At 33.7% G+C, this 20,659-nt stretch overlaps 1 protein-coding gene across 1 annotated transcript in view; it reads left to right on the top strand.

Moving 5' to 3' along the window:
* The window catches only part of ralgps1 (Ral GEF with PH domain and SH3 binding motif 1), a 218,384-nt gene that overhangs the window by 171,458 nt on the left and 26,267 nt on the right, over window positions 1-20,659 (top strand). Inside the window, exons 10-13 of the mRNA XM_056463269.1 lie at window positions 8,225-8,362; window positions 8,508-8,601; window positions 14,493-14,560; window positions 19,807-19,933. Of these exons, the coding sequence (XP_056319244.1) occupies window positions 8,225-8,362; window positions 8,508-8,601; window positions 14,493-14,560; window positions 19,807-19,933 (427 nt within the window). The remainder of the gene's footprint in view (window positions 1-8,224; window positions 8,363-8,507; window positions 8,602-14,492; window positions 14,561-19,806; window positions 19,934-20,659) is intronic.

Here is a 20,659-nt window from a genome sequence, read left to right as displayed (position 1 = left end):
AACTTCAAAATTATTTGAAAGCACATGAAAAACAATATTGTCCAGCAAAAGCATTGCATTTATTGATGATTGAAAACTGAAAAGAACCAAGATGTTTAATGGTTAAAAGACTCTTGGAGGACTCTGTGTTACATTTTGATGATAAAACACTATACTGTACGCAATTACAAGCTGCTGTGCAACATGGTTTTACAGTTAGCACAGAAACTGTGACCAGAATTACAGAGACTAGCAAAGTACCCCGGAGCATTACTGTATATAGTGCAGGTGACCGATGCTTTACTTTTTTTCACTGTTAATCTATTTTATAATAATAATAATAATAATAATAATAATAATAATAATAATAATAATTCTTTACATTTTTATAGCGCCTTTCTGGACACTCAAAGTGCTTTATACAATTTTGGAGGGGATCTTCTCATCCACCACCAGTGTGCAGCATCCACCTGGATGACGTGACGGCAGCCATATTGCGCCAGACCGCACACCAGCTGAGACAGAGTGATGAAGCCAATTATGATATGAGGATGGTTAGGAGGTCATGATGGACAGAAGCCATTGGGCAAATTTGGCCAGGATGTCAGGGTTAAACCCCTACTCTTTTCAAAGGACATCCTGGCATTTTTAACGACCACAGAGAGTTTCATCTGAAAGACGGCACTCACGAAGCAGTATAAAGTCCCCTTCATTATACTGGGGCGTTAGGACCCACACACACACTGCAGGTTGAGCACCCCCTGCTGACCTCACTAACACCGCTTCTGGCAGCACCCTAGCTTTTCCATGTGGTCTCCCTTTCTGGTACTGACCGGGTGCAACCCTGCTTAGTGTTAGTGGGTGACCATTTGAGAGTTGCAGAGAGCTAGATGCCGGCATTTTGTCTAAGCTAACTCGTTAGCAGCTTTTGCAGTGTTGGTTGCTTGGTAACAGACCTGACAGTGGATCATTTTTAATGACACAATTTAATATTTCCTAACAAGATATATATGATGCAATTTTGCAAGGAAGGATAACAATCTTGAATCAGATTTAGATTTGCTTCTGTAATATAAAATTGCAAAGAATCCTATATCTTAAATAAAGACCTAAGATAAGAAATGTTCTGTAATATGCCCCCTGGATAAAGTAGGATAGACACTAATATCTACTTCCAGAATAAAGTTAATAAGTTAACTTAATCGATTTGTGTTGGGACAACATCATTGAATTGTGTGGAACCCTGCATTTTTTACAGTGTATGTCCAATTAAAAGAGCATTATCATGTTTTGCGGGAAATAGAAAAGGATTTCGGCTGTATCTGAAATCACCCCATATTCCCTCAAACAATGCACTGCTACTGTAACTGCCACAGCCATTTGTAGTAGTGTCTGAAACCAAAGTGGATGTTCTGAAGTGCACTCAATCAAACCCTCAATGCACCACAACAGTCAATATGTACATCTGATGTACACTCAATGGCTAGAGAAAACATATACACACCCATACCCGTACCCATATATACACATACCCATACCCATGCATGCACTGTGAAAGTGATCTTGCCAAATCAATTTCTGCATTTGACCGTTATATAGCACACACAGCAGTTCTATTAGTGTAATTTTCCAAAGAAATCATTTATCATTCATTTATTTTCCTTCTGCTTAGCCCCCTATTTGCCAGGGGTCTAGGGAAATCATTATTTCATTTTTAGATGAACATTAGTGTACATGATAGAATTTAAAACATTTTGTTTCATTAATAGACAGCTTGCTAAGAACTATCTCATGGTCCAACCAAGATATTAAAAATAGAAAAGAGATTTATCAAACAAAACGGCATCCCTTCCAGTGATCTTGGGACTTACTCATTTTTATTTACTCTTTTAAGTTGACTAATGTAGGGAATAGTGAATAAAGGCATAGGGATGATCTCAGATACAGCCTTTTTTAATGTAGGGAATAGTGAATAAAGGCATAGGGATGATCTCAGATACAGCCTTTTTTAATGTAGGGAATAGTTAATAAAGGCATAGGGATGATCTCAGATGCAGCCTTTTTTAATGTAGGGAATAGTGAATAAAGGCATAGGGATGATCTCAGATACAGCCTTTTTTTAATGTAGGGAATAGTGAATAAAGGCATAGGGATGATCTCAGATACAGCCTTTTTTTGTTTTAAAAAGATAGACTGCACAAGTCAGTTTTCTTCTACTGTAGAATAGCGAAGCCAGAATAGTCCTGCTATCATCTTTTTCTTTAGTAGTGATTATGATTGGGATTTGCAGTTTCAACATCCCACCCAAACTCTCTCAAACCCAACCACAAGCACACAATCATGACACCAAACCTTGTTCTCACAACATCAGAAAACTAAATAAAAGTGTGATGGAGTGAATGCAGTGACCAATCAATTACACGTTCAAGTAAACAATGCACACACATGCTACATTTAGACACTATTTTGGTTTGTAGTTTCAACAAACATTAGGAAACTATAGTAGATCACATATAGAGACCAGGTGGGCTTGATTTAAACAAGACCAAACACAGCATGATACAACTTGTAGATATTAAGAAGAACCAGCAATCAACCTGAGAGTGCCAATGCCACCTTGTACTTTGTAATGCTTACATTTTCCGTTCTCTCTAAATTTTACTGTTACTAAATGATACATTCCCATATGACTGAAAAGTTTATGATCAGAGCCATTTTCAACACTCCACATTTGATGGATGGCTGTATTCTGCTGCTGTCTAAACAGTTTTTATCGACCTCTTTCTACCTCTTTCTTCTTCTTCTTTTTCTTCTTCTTCTTCTTCTTCTTCTTCTTATTCTTATTCTTCTTCTTCTGTGAAGCCAACCACTAGAACATTCATTTCCAAGAAGTCTTATTCACTCTCATCCAGAAAGTTGTAAAGTTTGTGAAGCCGAGAATAGACCTGGCTGAGGACAAATATATAATTATTTGTAATTACAATATATTTAATGCCAAGTAAAACCACCATTCCAAGCTGTTTTCTTTTCACGTTTTATATCAAGTAATTTTGCTTAATATGAAATTCTAATGAAGCAGAGTTTCTTGTTGACTATAGCCACTAAAAATAATTATGTAGTATGTTGTCCTTGCTGACTAAAATAACGTTTCAGTTATCAAGTTTGAGAAAATTCATTCTCAATAATATTTGTTTACAATATCTGCTGGACAGATGAAAAGATGTAAATGATGCTTTTAAGTAATGTCTTGCTATTATTGTTTATAGAGGATCGTTTTTTACACTCCCCGCCAATGTAAAATCATGGTATAGCTGACCAACAGATGGAAGCTGAGGTAACCGTAATCCAGTTTCGTTGCCAGTGAGGTTTCGCTGTTGTAACTGAATGCGGTGAAAGGTCAATGAACCACTTCAGTGTTCACAGAATGAATTCCAGGGTCAGTTTTAGCAGCACAGCTGACCTCTCTGACCAGCACACGCTTCACTATTCCTGTGACTTTAATGAGAGTCAGTTATTACTCCAGATCCTATGTTCATCCAGCAGAATTTCTTGTCAGATTTATGGTTTTTAATTTCAGGCGGTCAGCTGCAAAATCACACATATTAATACTATTACTCTAAAGCTTTTATTAATTTACAATTTAACTTAAATGCTCAGCAAACATATTGACTAAATGCATGTCATTTGAAAGTTTACGGTCATTTGGATTGGAAAGAATCCAAAAAAGGATTGGAGAGTCCAAAAATGGCTGCATTTATTTGATGAAAAATACATTTAAAAGTAATGTGAAATTTAATTTCAACTTAAAATGATTTTCTGTTGTCATAAACTATAATTGGCTCCTGTGATTCGAAGCTAAATTTTCAGCTTCTTTACAGTCTTTAGTGTAAATGTGCTCAAGAAACACTGGTTATTATCAACAAAAAATGGTGCTGCTTATTATTTTTTTAGACTTATTTAGATATTGTGACACATTTTATCAGGACTCTAGAATTTATGTAAATGAATTAAAAATTACTTGCATTATTAATTAAAAGCATTTATTTTTAAAGTATTCTAGCAGTATTTCATATTAGATTTAACTATTAGTTAAACCTAGGTAACCTAGTTAGTTAACTCTATTTTATCAACATAAATTGCTATGATATTGCTATAAAACTGCTATACTATACATGATATTAAAAACCTCATAGTTTAAAGTAAAAATAGCTCAGAAATGGACAATGATGCGGTCAACCATATAGAAGAGCAACAAAAATATCAACTAAAATGATTCACTTTTGACCACTTGAACAGAACATTACTGAATACTGTATACTGCTTACTTTATTTCGCAAGTGTGTGAATACAATGGACAACTCTGTCATCAGGTTTATTTGAGTAGAGCAGTAGGCTTTTTAGCTGCGAAAATGTACTTTTGTTACTTGTGTTCACTGCCTTGCTTCACTTGCTGACCATGTTTAGCTTGGTATTAAGAAGTTTTGTTAATCCAATCACACTGGAGGGCTAAATACAGGTGTAAATGGGGTCTGAAATGTTTTGAGCTTGTCCTCTTTTATCCCCTTTCAGAGAACAGTGTTTTTACCAGTCCTGAATTGAACCCAAACACAGAGCATATATTGTTGTCTTGCAGCTATCAGAGCTAAAGTTAAACCTGCTGCTCTCTGCATTGCTTTCTGTTTGCATGGCTAGATCTAAAGCCCATATGGTGACAATTTAGTTTCTTGGAATTTATTAGATACAGATTAAGTAAAATGTTAATATTTGTTTGGTTGTATAAAAGTGTGATAAAAATATTCGGTCAGAATAGAAAAATGTCTTCATTTATTGGTGTTGTGTTGTCTAAAATTGAATCTGAAGAATGGCTCATTGTGATAAGTTTACCATTTGTTAAAAATGCTCTAAATGGCATTTTGTTTTATTTAAATTTAAAAGACATGCAGTCACAAATTTACATAAATAATATTTGAAGTCAGAATTATTAGCCCCCTGTTTATTTTTTTCCCCAATTTCTGTTTAATGGAGAGATTTTCTTCAACACATTTTTAAACATAATAGTTTTAATAACTCATTTCTAATAACTGATTTATTTTATCATTGCTATGATGACAGTAAATAATATTTGACTAGATATTTTCAAGACACTTCTATACAGCTTGAAGTGACATTTAAAGGCTTAACTAGGTTAATTAAGTTAACTAGGCAGGTTAGGGTAATTAGGAAAGTTATTGTATAACGATGGTTTGTTCTGTAGACTATCAAAAAAATATTTAGCTTAAAGGGGCTAATAATATTGATCTTAAAATGGTTTTTAAAAAATTAAAAACTGCTTTTATTCTAGCCAAAATAAAACAAATAAGACTTTCTCCAGAAGAAAAAATATTATCAGACATACTGTGAACATTTCCTTGCTCTGTTAAACATCATTTGGGAAATGTTTAAAAAAGAAAAATAATCAAAGGGGGGCTAATAATTCTGACTTCAACTGTATATCTAAATCTATAACTGTATATATAGATATAAGATCTAGAGCAGGGGTGCCCAAACTTTTTCTTGCGAAGCGCCAAAAACCAAACTTGATTGAAGCTATAGTGGGTCGAAGGTAAATATAGTTGCCATGTGTGATTTCTTAATTTAATTAAAAATATTTTAAATTATTTGAAATGCTTTATATTAAATAATTCAGAAATGTTTTTACATTTTATAATGAACTTATTGCAGTAAAAACTAAAACAAACTCATTTATAACTTAATTACTCTAGTTTTTGTCTGGATTTACTCGCCGATGTCTTCTGCATAGTTCTCTGTCCATCGAGTGATGGTATTTACATTATTACAAGTCAGATTTATTTACAATATTTAATTTTTTTTATTTCATTTCAGTTTGCTTTTTTTGTAACTCAGCAATAAAACAAACAAAAGAATGTTATGTTAAAATATAAATTACAACCTCTGTGTTAAAGGCATTTGCCCTCATCATTCTTACTCTCTTCTCAGATGGGATGGTGGGCCAAATCAAAGGTTACAATGGGCCAACTTTGGCCTGCAGGCTCTACTTTGGGAATCTCTGATCTAGAATATATTGACAAAAAACTTATCTTTGTTAAGTGGTCCCTTTTTTCCATATGCCCTCAAATAAACTAGGAATAAACTACTTCTACAAATAAACTACTTCTGATTCTCTCAACCCAAACACATCTTAATACCAGATGTAAAGAGGGCCACTGATATCCTCCGCTCTCAACTTCCTGTAATTTAGTCCTAGGATAAACTTAAGGCCTGGCGTGAGAAAGCTGACACATCCCATTGCCTGCAATCAATAAATTACATCTTAACTCTTCAGTTATTGAATAATTGCGCTCAATAACAGACTCATAACCTCCACCTGCTGATTAGCAAGCTGTGCTGTGAATCCTATAGCAGAAACTGAGCTCTAACAAGCAAGTAAAATCAATCAGGCAATAGCTCCAGGCCACTGTTTTCAGGCCAGACACTGCATGGTGTTTAATTTTGTCCCTGTCGCCTGACAATTAGCAGTGTGCCTGAGAAAGAGAGTTTTCTCTGATCTGTCTTCGTAAATGAGGTAAAAGTGGGCTGAGGGGCCACTGAAGAGGAAAGTAAAGCCTTGAAGTTTCACAACATAGAGAGAGTTCAGTGAGCAGATGTGTATTACAGTACTGGAGGGCATGTTTGAAGTGATTATTGAGTTTGTGCAAAATAGTGTGTTTACCTATTTGAATGGAGATGTTTGTGATTTTTTTTTTTTTAGGATAGATTGTCTAAAAATTAACCATCTAACCAATATGACTTTACTCCATTGAATATGAAAAGCACATTTGATAGATATTTTGAGCAATTTTCTTTTCGTTTTTTGATGGATATTTGACTGATAGGCAGGGCCAGACGAAATCTGCCAACGTTTGTTGCTATTTCTGCGGAGAATTTTGGTAAAAATCTGTGGATTTCTGCCGAATTATTTTGGGAGTATCATAACTAAAACTTTAATATGTGAAATAAAAAATAACATCTTTTGAACTTTTATTTAATGGTTAAAATGCAAACCAATTAGATCCACTTTATTTAGTAAACAAACCAAGTCTCTCATATAATATCTCTACTAAAAGACAGAAAATATTACTTTACAAACTGCACTGTAAATAAATCAGATGAACATTTTCATTTTAGTCAATAATTATTACAGTAATTAATAAAAAAAATTATAAAATATAGATTTACACACATTTACTCATGTAAATAAACAGAATTAATGATGGGCTAAATCTAGGGAAAATCTGCGGAATTCTGTATTCTGGAAAATATAATTATTTTTATTATTGTTGTTGTTGTTGTTGTTGTTGAAAATATTTTTTAGAATAATCATTTTATTTTTTTTAGGATTATGTTTAATAGCATTCATTGTTACTTTTGATCAACTTAACATAACCTTGAAGTAATAAATCCTTAAAGTATAAATGTAAAGTATTAAAAAAAGTCAAACTAACCCCAAATTATTACAGTAGAATAATCGACAACAAAAGCTTTTCAGACTTTCCAGAGTTTCAGAGTGATTAAAGCACAATAGAGTGTTACAAGCATGACTAAAAAACTTGTAAGCCAATGTGCATTTTAAGTCTGATCTTTTTAAATGACCCTACAACAAAACTACAAACAGCAGAAAAGATATGTATAATTTTTTAATCATAATATCATAAGAAGTCTTATGAAATTAAGGACTTATGATTTGTTTAATAAGTAACTTTTTTGGTGCTTTGGCATAGAACAGGATTTTATAATGAGAACACATTTATGACTGTTTTTAAAAATGTCTATACGGGAAGAATTTTGATTTATTCATCATATATCAAACTGAAAAATCATATTTGAAGCTTTTAATTTAAAATTGTAAGTCTTTTTTAGATAATCTCATATTGAATTATGAAGTTTTATCTCGATCTTGCCTTGAAATAGCCATTGATTCGTAATGTGGTAATAAATAAATAAATAAATTAATTAATTAATTAATTAATAAATAAATAAATAAATAAATAAATAAATAAATAAACGAATACTGCTTTGGCTTCATTTTTAAAATTTAAAAGCTTAAGTCCCCAATCATTGCACTTTAATGGAAAGAATAGACCAAGACATTATTATAATTTTGTGTTACAATTCAAGAGAAACTGTTAATGTTGACAATTTCCATGTCATCCAATTCCTGACCATTTTTGTTCTCTGTTTACATCAGGAATTTACCTGTTTGATATGACCTACATTGACTCCGCCTACCCTGCTTCTGACAGCATCATCGAGACGGAGCAAAGAACCAATCAGATGAACAATCTACTCCGCATCATTTCCGATCTACAGGTGTCCTGTAAATATGGTACGGTTCAGCTTTTACAACGATGCTGGAAACTTAACTCAATAACATATGGAATGACTTTGTATGCAAAACACTAATGAAAGAAAATCAGAAAGATTGAAATATGATGGTTCAAATACTATCTCAACGTTTCATGACCCCGCAGATCATTTAATCACATTACCACACGTGCAGAAGTATCTGATGTCTGTGCGCTACATCGAGGAGCTTCAGAAGTTTGTGGAGGATGACAACTACTCGTAAGTTACATAAACCTATTATTATGCTCAGTAGCTTTAATTTAGCTTGTTTTGGGTGAGTTTTGCTTTGCTTTCTGCCCTGCAATTTATAGGATTTCGTAAACATCGATGCCAACTTTCACTTAAACTGCCCACATCTGTAAGACCCTCATAAATCAAGACCCTCCCGTCTTGTAACACTTCCCGTTTTTGAACAGCTGCCTATAGTATTTATTAAAATGTGCTGTCTGTGGGCTTTATGTCCTCTTGGTTTGGCTGCATGGACCACAGGCTGACAAAACACCTAATTTACCGGCCACAGCTGCACCAGCTTGGCATGGCTTTATGCTACAATATAATCCCTATTTCCTTTACCTCAGGCTTCACAAATGTGAAACCCGTAATACATTTTCCTACTACAGTCTTATATAATATGGTTACCAACAAAGAAAATGTGCCGTACACATGTGGTGAGGTATGACAAATTAAATGTTGTGTATGAAAGCAGAATTATTAAAGTATCTCTTACTTCAGTGTTACATGCTACACATGTGTAATGTATTAAACTTGCAGTACATGTGGCTTTCTGCTTCTACAAAGACAAGCATAGCATTGATGTTTTTATCATCATTAAAAGAGATTTCCCCTTTTCCTCCGGTAGTTCTTTTCTGTCGTACTGTGTGGTCCTGTCTGTCAGTCTCTCACAAAAGCGCAGGCCATTTTATTGCAGTCCAATTTCTTGCAGTCTAGACACTTATAAATGCAAGATTGGGAAACACAAGATGCCTATATTTCCACTGTTTCCATTTGGTTGTGTAAAAAAAGGTGTAAAAGTTACTTGCCATGTAGAGTATTTGCTGACCGTTGGCTTTTTCATGCAAAAAAAACAATATCATAATGTTTAAACTGCTAATTTGACACCATATTTTAGGTTGCCTTTTTATTAAGTGCATTTACAAATTCTTAACCCTCTCGGGTCTAAGGTGATTTTGGGGCCCTTAGATGTTTGGCATGCCCGGACATTTATGCTTATTTCATCTACTAATTACATACTATTGGCCAACATTTATTTTTTGTACTCAGCACAAACTGTGCTACAATAATATGTGAGAAATAATGATGTACATTCTTGCGCTTTTTACAAAAAATATGATACGTGGTTAGGAGGTTTTGCAGAAAAAAGTAGCTGAAATAAGGTCTGAAAAACCACAATGAATGGGCCTGAACAAGACTTTTGTGTAACCAGTCTTGTAGACTTGAATATTTACTTCACAATTATGTGAAAAGTATTCTGTTCTCTCATTCAAGAAAACATTACAATAACTTTACAGTCAGAATAATGGATGCGTGGAAGTGACAATGGCAGTGTTGGGCAGTAGCGTCGCTACTTGCTTAACTACATTTCTCATTAGCGTGGCGGTAGCATGGCTAGTTTATAAATCCAATAGCTTTTCAGTAGCGAAGCTATTTTTTTGTCAAGTAGCGTCCACACAAGCTACATTTACCAATCGCAGATCAATAAGTGACAGCACCAACATTCACAGAGCTGTGAGGCCGGTGTCTAGCCGATGAAGGTAAATCCATATGATGGCGAGAATGATGATTTCTTCTTCTACCTGTTTTACGATGGTTGACAACAAAGTTTTTGGTGCGTTACTGCCACCTCTCGCTCTGGTCGGTGACGTCGCAAATCAATCATTGGGCTGACACGAGAAACTTGCTTGATGGAAAGATGACTGAGGGAGAGGATATATATATATATATATTTTACCTAGTTTACCGTAGTAAAGGCTAAAGTATACTATGGTAATTACTATTATTTCATGATAGTTATTAATGATACTACAATATGTAAGTTAGTGTAATTTAATGCTTATTCATAAATATTTCCCTTTACTATACATGACTATAGTATTTTAAATGTGTAACACCTGGTTTTATTGGATTTTTATATATTTTTTTGCTGTTATATACTATAATTTGTTTCTGTCTGGTACAATATTATTTACAGTAAATAACTGAACTGAACAATTCTGCCTCATATGATTCATTGACAGTTTTAGGGATCACTAAGATATGAATGATCATTTAAGTTTCTTCGATTTAAAAATGAAAATTGGAAAAATAGCTTAAATGTAGCTAAGCCACTTTTGCAAAGTAGCTTTTAGCTTAGCTTGCTACATTTCCCAGGGTGTAGCTTTTAGTGTAGTTAAGCTACATTTTAAGTAGTGTAGCTAATAGCTTAGCTCACTAAATTTTTCAAGTAGCTTGTCCAACACTGGAAAATGGTCATAAATAATTTACACCTGACAAAAGACACTCCCCACTGGCTAATGTTCACCCATCAAGGGTGTTGTAAAGCAATGTCCAGCTGCAAAAGCTAGCCCAAACTAAATGCTTGTTGTATTACTTGATGTATTATGTAAACACTATTGGTAAACAATGTATGTGCATTTAAACAGCATGCACAAAAATATATTTGAAATGGTATAAAACGTGTTTGCAAAAAAATACAATTGCTGTAATACAAATTTCTAGTGCATCAATCCAACATTTAATAATCATTTCTGAATGAATCTGAGACGCTAAAGTAGAATTGTACTTTTATGAAGCTACGAGAATATTTTGTGCACAAGAAAACCCCAAATAATGTCAATATTCAGCAATTTCATTTGTTCAGAGTCAGTTCAGGACGTGTTTCATGGAAGAACCTTGATGCGTGTTGCGTTGCTTATGTATAACCCCTGTTATTGTGTACATGTAGATGAAGGCTGTACATAAAGCAGTCTTCATAAACATGTCTGAAGATTATCACACAGAAGATGGCTTATTTAAACCAGAAAATGCAGACATCAGCAATATACTTCAGCAGTGCGACAAGTAGTTGTCTCATAAATGTGCATCCTGAACTCACGCTGAAGAGAAGTTGTTGAATAAAGCGAATAAATATATTTTCATAGCTTCTAAATATTTATTCTAAAACAAAAGTTGAAAAACTTATCACACATGAACTGTTTTGATTATAGTCTTGGAACCTGTCTGGACTTTTTACTTTTTTGGACTTTGAGAAATCTCTGACCCTTCGTAGATTGTATGAGTTCATAAGAAATACCTTAATTTGTCTTTAAAAGTGTATTGTTTGTATTATTATGATGTATACAGACAGATAAATAGCTGAATCTCATTAACACTGTGACCTAAATATCAAGATCTGGAGTCATTTCCTTCTAGAAGAGATGGATTACTTTGCCTTGGTGTAATTTACCTCACTGAATCTTTTTTTCACCCTATTCTGACTGGCGACAGTAATGAGTTAAAGCTGGTGGCCTGGTAAAGCTTTCAAACAGTGACATAGTTCACACGTCTTTTCCATGCTTCGTTAAAAAAAGTACTTGCCTGGATTATTTCAATATCATGTCAAATCTCTCAAGTGAAATATATAGCATGCAGACACAAATGTTTACATAAAGTCTGTAACGTAATTTAGAGAAAGAAATGAAGTCATGAAGATGTAGTGCTTCTCGATGGGAGACGTTTGTTCATGGTGTACATACAGATATTTGAAATGATTTGATTTGGATATTTAGCAGGTTTTTTTTTTTCTGAAGTTAGTCAAAAGATCTTTAAAATATTATACAAAAACAACTCAGTTTTATCCAACAAAGTGATTTATGAAAGTGTATTCATTTTACTTTATAATTAAGTTGACAGTGAAGTTCAGACAGCGACTGGGCTCCAAATGAAATCGTCTCAAGCACTTTTTGGAGTTTTTGGAGAAACACCAAAGGATTCAGGGCCGTCAGTGAAGGATGTGTTTGGTGGATTGGATGGGAATACATTGTAATAGCTGCATGTGTTTGGGAGGAATGACATCATCGTCTGGCAGTTTTTGGGGTTGGAAAACCTCAACGATCCAGGGTCACAGGCTCAAAATCATTAGCCCACACTTACAGCATGTCTTGCCATCTGGCAGTGCTGTTACAGCTATACAGAGGTCATTTGCAGGAAACTGTGCCATTTGAACCAGATTTTAAAATATTATTATTAATATTTTAACTTGGGTTTAAAGGTTTACTTCCGAACTTTAAATAAAACATTTTCCTACCTCTGATGCTGTAAAGCAAAATGGTAAAATTTACAGTAAAAATGGCAGCTGTGGTTTCCAGGATTTACAATTAAAACCACATCAATGATTTGAAGTACTAACATCTGCATCACATTGATTTGTTGCACAGACAAAACACAACCATAAGCATGTGCAGATGAGAAGTCATATGATGATCCAATGCTCATCCCAAACAGCTAGTATATACTTAACACACTAGCATACTAATAGACGCCAGAGCAAGGTAGCACACGAAAAATTACAGTAATACAAAAAACATTATTAAATGTAACATGAAACCTGAATGTACATAAATGATGAGAAAAAATATAAAGAACCATTCACTACCTGAAAAAAGTCTTGTTGCCTATCCAAGTTTTTGGAACAACAAATAATAAATAACTTGACTTCTAATTGATGATTTGGTATCAGAAGGGGCTCATATAAAAGGCAAAGGACTCTAGATTACACTTAATTTACCAAAATAAAATATGATCATGCCTTGATTTTTTTATTATTTAATTAGGACAGTAAGGTATAATTTTGCTTAGACAAAAGTCTTGTAGTTCAACATGATTCAAGATCATGATTCAGTCTTGTAGTTCAACATCGGAAACATCTACCTTCTACCCTTTTTCAAATGATCAACTTGAAGTCAAGTTAATATTTGTTGCTCTTACAAAAAAAAAAAAATATATATATATATATATATATATATATATATATATATATATATATATATATATATATATATATATATATTTCCACTTATGTGTCCTGTCATTGTCACATGTCCTGCATTTCAGAATGTTTATATACATGTAGGACAAAAAATTTATTTGCATCTGTTTACATTGTGTAATACGTTCTTAAGCAGTAAAGTGTGATTTTTGTAAGTTTTAGAAAACGAAAGCAGATACCTATCTTGGACATTAATGACATTTTTACATGTATTTTTATTGTAAACTTTAAACTGAAGATTGTATTTTACAGTTGTATTGTTTTTACCATGCGTTCTTACAATAACATTGATGAGCAGAAGAGACCTCACTCATCCATATTTAAGAGTATAATGGTGCACTATGAAGGTAATAGGACATGGCATGGATCTAAATACAGCAATGTTTATTAAAAAAAAGTGGACAAATCAACATAGGTTCCTTAAAGATGTTTTATGTGAGGTTTTCTAATGAGGGATTTCAGTTAATATTCAGTCAACCAATAAATTAAGGCCTGTGGCAATCATAGCTTGTTAATACTCTATTCTTTTATTCTACAGCATACTGTAAATTAAAATCTTTTTTTTTTTTATAAAATACACATAACAGCTTTAAAATTCAAGGATTTGATATGAGTGCATCTAAATTACACAGTAGAGAAAATGTTAGAGCATTACCAAGTTATTTTTATCACAGACATCATTTAACTAAGAAATTTTAAAACCCCTTGGAAAATGTCTGGGTGAATGATTCTTCTAGCTTTTGACATCATTTCTGGATGCCTCATTTTTCAGACAAATTTTACATTTCGGTTTTACTGAAAATTTAGCTAATAATTACTAACCATTACCTGACTAACTTAAGTAATTCTGTCCACAATTTAGTATGTACAGCTGCAATTATTATCAGTAATATTAGTATTTTTTTAAAGCAGTTTTACATAAAGAGTTAAATTATTACACCTGAAATATACATCCCATTGAATTGAGATTTGTGAGGAAAAATGAAATATGGGCTCAAAAATAGACGTCTCAATTCCTATTTTATGTCTTTATTGACTTTTACTTTGTCACAATCCTTTTGCACAGGCTGTCATTGAAGATTGAACCTGGGAACAGCTCACCTCGTCTGGTATCCTCCAAAGAAGATCTCGGAGGTAAAGTCTGATCCCTTCATCATTGCAGCTTACTTTCTCAAATACTCCTGCTAGAAGTGGTTAAGTGTGATTTTTCTGAGATATGACATCTGTACACATCAGAGGGTCATCAGTAATTTGCTCTGAGCTGTACCTGACTGAGGAGTGCTAGTTGTTTTGTTCTGTTGCTGGTTTGAGGGATTCTTCAGATGTGTATTAGAGGCGTAATGAAACACTGAGATGCCACAGTCTAGAGTTTTCAGGGTCCCCAGCCCAGTAGATTTATTTAAAAGTAACTTTTCTTCATTTTGTCCATGAGCTATTTTTTTCTCATTCTGGTAAATAAAAACCACCTGTCATCTGTCAAAAAAAAAAAAAACTGTGCCAGTTTTCAAAGCTTAAAAAGGATTCAGTGTTTTATTTATTAATTTGCATTTACTTTGTTTTTAGAAATGCTGCAGGTGCGTAAAATCTGATCAAGTGTGGATTCAAGTTTTGTTTTTTTTTATGTTCTGTAATAAAATAAAATAAAATGTGAAAAAAGCGTGAATAAAGTTTAAAGTGTAATTTAATGCATATTTAATAGATTCGTTTTGTATAGGACTGTTTTATTCATGTGTGACGTTAATTCAATATTCCAATCTAATAAATGAAGCTAAAACGTATTAATGTCAATTTAACTGCACTGGTTTTTATTTGTTAAGTTTATATAATAATAAATGTGTTCTAATATAAGTCAAATAAAAGTTAATCTTGTTAAAAATATATACTATATATTGCATTTAGCAAAAATTACATTTGGAGATTGTCATATTGTATTTTCCTTCCCTTGTGCCTCTCTTAAAATGTTGGATATTTGAATGTTAAATGAATTTAATCCATGCTCAGTGAGTCTTTTGGGTCACATGGATCTTTCACATAGAACGTTGTAGGCTAGTTACATCTAGAATTCACAAGTATAATTTATTTGACTTTCACATTTCTCAGATATTTTCTTAATTTTAGACCACATCGAAGGCTTACTCTGTTCATTGATACTAGCACTAATACAAAATAATTAACTTCTATTGGAGAGCGGAAAGATTGACGAGAGAGACATAAAAAAAAAAAATATATATATATATATATATATATATATATATATATATATATATATATATATATATATATATATATATATATATATATATATATATACATACACATGGTCTTGTTAAATACAAATAAATAAATAAATGTTCTAACTTCTTTAACATATTGAGTTAATTATATATATGTGTGCCTGGCAAATACACAATTTAAAAACCTATTTATTGTAAAGTTACCACTGCAATTTGGTACATAAAAATAGTCCACTAGTGTCCCAATTCAAATTAACAGAAATGTATTAACATCCATTTTGCATTTCCAGTTGAATCACATGAATGGACTTATGGATGAATACTACAGCGATATAGAATATATATATGTACTTTATGAAGTCTGCATGAAATCAAAATTTGCAATGTTTATTTAGCTAGCACACATTGCTAATCTCAAAGTTTGTTTTGGGAACTTTTAATCAAAATCTAACCCTGTTCTTCTGCTTTTCAAAGTCAGTTCTTCTCTCATGATGTCAGTTTTTTTTTGACAAAAGATGTTTAGCCACGCCTCTCTAACCATTTGTTTGCTGGGAGTGAAAGCTGAAAGGAGAAAAGCAAAAATAAATCCCCACCCCTATTCAATATTCCATTTTAGTAAATACATCATCATTCTACTGAAATAAAATCTGCATTCACTTCCAGCGCTGGCTTTAAAAGATTGGTTCTTGTGCCTCAAGACAAGCACCTGAAGGTAGTGTAGAGTTTGAATGACATTATGTTGTATGTCAGTTCCTCTCAAGGGAAGCTGAGCAATTACAATCTTTCCTTGTTCTGACTATCAGATGGTTTAGTAGGAAATGGAGCATTTTATGGTTGTAGCAGCTGTGGCGAAACTGGACAAACTCAAGGAGACATCTAACTGAAGATTGGTTATGGAAAGGATCTGATTTTTGTTTGCATTGCTGCATTTTTATGTGTTTTCCCTGAAGTTAAAGGTTGACATCATTGGACGTTCTGACAGACTCAAAAGCATACAGTTAAAATCAAGGTACATCAAGGTACAGAGCAAGGATTTTTTCACAATATTATGTGAGCCCAAAATTATTCATACCCCTTGCAAATTCTGACTTGATTTGTTTTCTTTTTTGGACTGAAATTGTATTGATTATTGATAAATTTTGACATAAAATTTGATATACAGTTAAAGTCAGAATTATTAGCCCCCCTTTGAATTATTATTATTTTTTTTTATATTTCCCAAATACTGTTTTTGCACGGCAAATGTGACAGGAAACATGTTAATGTACACTGCTGTATCTATGGATATCCGTTATGTTAATGTACAAAATAAGCCTGATTAAAAGTACACAAACCAGGATAGAAGATTATTTTATAATTGTACTGACATGCGGCTGTGGTGATAAAGTAAAGACGGTAAAATCGATGTAAAATCGCTGTTCATTACAAACACACTGTTTTAAAAACATTTCAAACTTGTAAAACTCATTCTTGATCACATTTGATAATGATTGATGATCACAGAGAGCTGAACAGATCTTTTAATCCCAGTTGCTTTGCGCATGTCCTGTCTTGTTTATATGATTATGTGCATTACTACGGAGACATGTTAATACGTGGCTGTCAATCAATTCAGTGGGCGAGAAGACGTGTTACGTCCTACGTCACGTTGCGGTGGGCCTCAAAATGGGAGGGATTTGGATCCTATTTGAACGTCAGAAAACTTAAAAAAGTGTCTTTATATCGCTCCAATATGACTGTGGATACACTGTACCTACACATAGTTCTGTCCAAACAGCTCACAAAAGATGATTTTCATCATAGGTGCCCTTTAAGTGAGAATTTTCAGGGGTATGAATAATTTCTGGCTTGCATCTAAAAGAACAGATTTTTTGCATTGCTTTTTTTTAAATCTCAAGATCAATTGGCAACATCCTAGAAGGACTGCAGTTTTGTTTGTCCATTTCTGATTACATATCTTATATAATTTATTACATTCATATGCTATAAATGCATATGTAAATGTTTGTTATGTATATGTGTGTGATATGTAAATGTTCTTTTCAAGTGATTTTGTTTCTGTTGGTGTTATTATCAATTGCCACTCTTGGAGAGTCTGCAGGGCACTTAAGCAAATGTTTTCCTGGCCCAGATTTCTAGCATTTAAAAGACCACTAATAATGCAATCTCTGCTGCCATGCCTTACAGCCAGTCACTTCCGATTGTTAGTTGGGAAGAAAGCCTGTTTTTTGTTTAACTAAAGGCTCTTCTTACCCATTATGAGACCTATTAACCTGCTATAAAAGACAGTAGGGAATGTCAAGATTAACATACTTCTCCTAATAATCAACAATAGTTATTTTTAACATTGCCACACATCCCCCTCTAAATTGATTTTACTGTGGAAAAAATGCCCTATAAATGTGACTGCAGGGAACATTTCACTGGCAGTCTGCTTATTATTTAGCTATAGAGTGGTGTTCTTGTTTACCAGGTCGGTAATGCCGTGGCTGGTTTAAGATACTGAGCCACTTTCTTTGACATGATGCCTAACTTGCTGCTGTGGAACTTTGGGATTGTTTTCAAAAGTTTTAGTCCTGTTAGCCAACGCTTTGCTAATTATCCACATACGCCTTTAGGTTTATAGGTGCTGGTTAGCATTTTATGGTTGTTTGCTTTCAAAAAGACAGCAATTGAGATTACAAATGGATATTAAATGTAACAATATATATGCTAAGCGGCATGGTGGCTCAATGGTTAGCACTGTCGCCTCACAGCAACCACTGTCGCTGGTTCGAGTGCCGGCTGGGCCAGTTGGCATTTTTTTGTGCAGAGTTTGGATGTTCTCCCTGTGTTTGCGTGGGTTTCCTCCTGCTGCTCCGATTTCCCTCGCAGTCCCCACAGGTGAATTGGAAAAGCTAAATTTTCCGTAGTGTATGAGTGTGTGTGTGTGTAAATGAGAGAGTGTATGAGTGTTTCCCAATACTGGGTTGCAGCTGGAAGGGTATCCGCTGAGTAAAATATATGCTGGAATAGTTGGTGATGTGGTTCCGATGTGGCGACCTCTGAAATAGAGACTGTACCTAAGGAAAATGAATGAATATATGCCTCAAAGGGATAGTTCACCTAAAAATTGGGAGTTCGGTCATACTTATCCTTTATTTGTTCCGAACCAGTTTAGTTAAATTATTATAATTATTACTTTTTTTTTTTTTTGGATCAACACAACAGAATATAATTTGGAAACCGTTAGCTATTGTCTTTGACATTATCTGTTTGTTTTTTTCCTACTGCAGTATGTATGTCAATGGTTACAGATTTCTAACATTCTTCAAAATATTTTTGTCTGTGTTCAACAGAAGAATGAAATTGGAACTGGTTTGGAACAAGTCATGGGTGATTAAAGGAAGGCAGAATGTTCATTTTTGGATAAAGTATCCCTCAATAAATTGTAGCAGTTTTATACAATAAATAAATAAGCAATAAAGTTAAAACCTGTATTTGGAGGTGTTTTGTGTATCACAATTATTTGAAGTTGTAGCTGTATATGTTGTTAGTATATGTGTGTGTTAATTCGTCATCAATGATTTGTTAGTTCGTCATCATCTGAGAAAATGGCTAATGCTGCTTTTTGGGGCACCAAGTCCTCCTGTGCTGAACTCATCATCCCTGTTTATGCAGGCTATTTATCATTAAGCTCAGTCTCCTGCTCTTGTGCTCTGTTTAGGCGCGCTGTGCTGTGATTGGCTCAAATAGCATGCTGTGAAATTGTGCTGTAAGTTGATTTAGAAATCGAACATGTTCAAATCGCGATTCAATTCAATTCAATTGCACAGCCCTTGTGTGTGTGGTCCTTGTATTCATCACAATATGGGGATAAAAAATAATACTCATATAATACCAGTATACAGTCCATAAATTAATTACATTCAAGTTTATTTGTATAGTGCTTTTCACAACAATTATTCTTTCAAAGCAGCTATACAAAAGGTGCACATTATTGCATTACAATCAAATTCAGAAAAGTTCATCTAAAATCATACAGAATGAAGTATGTAAATGTAAAAATGCCGAATGTTTTCGATGAGGGCTGGGTTTAGCGGTAGGGTTCAGCTAAGAGGACCGACTATTCAATCTATACAATAATGTGTGTGTATTTGTGTACAGGTCCCTCAGAAGTGTCTGTGTCAGTGAGATATAACAGGAGGCCAACCTGTCCAGATACATCAGTGGTTGCCCACCTCCCAACACCACCTCCTGCTCGACACAGGAAGAGCCACAGTCTGGGAAATAAGTAAGTATCGTTCTACAAACCCGCACACACACATACACCCACACATACATCCATGTTTGTTTGTTTGTTTGTTTTTACTTCTACTTAAAGGCATTCTTCTAGTTTCATATTTTTTGTCACTTATGTAATTTAGTTAATACGTATAAATACTATTGTTTATCAAAGTGTAGATGAATAAACTGCAAGCATATATTTACATTTACATTTAGATTCACATACATTTGCGTATATGGCAACAACAAATAGTAGAAATTGAATATTTTTTAATTATGAAATTAGGCGGCAAGTGGGTAGCCGTGTTTGCGTAGGTTTCCCCTGGTTCCTCCGATTTCCCCTACAAGTCCAAAGGCATGTGGGATAGGTGAATTGAATTAGCTAAATTGTCTGTAGGGTATGTGTGTGAGAGTGTGTGTGGGGGTTTCCCCCACACGATGGTTTGCAGCTGGAAGGGCATCCGCTGTGTAAAAATATATGCTGGAAAAGTTGGCGGTTCATTCCACTGTGGCGACCCCTGATTAATAAAGGGACTTAGCCTAAAAGAAAATGAATGAATAAATAAATGATGAAATTGCAGTTAAGTACTTATAAGAGATTCAATGTAAATGAATACAGATTTTTTTATCAAATAACAATTTAAACTACAGTTGCAGTTATAAATCTGTAATGATCAAGTTGTAATTTAATGCTTATTAAATTCTAAATAAAAAACTGAATATTGAATGACAG

This window comes from Danio aesculapii, chromosome 8, assembly GCF_903798145.1.
Source record: "Danio aesculapii chromosome 8, fDanAes4.1, whole genome shotgun sequence".
In the NCBI taxonomy this organism is placed as follows: domain Eukaryota; kingdom Metazoa; phylum Chordata; class Actinopteri; order Cypriniformes; family Danionidae; genus Danio; species Danio aesculapii.
The sequence above is the reverse complement of the archived record's forward strand: the minus strand, read 5'-3'. Positions and strand labels throughout refer to the sequence as shown.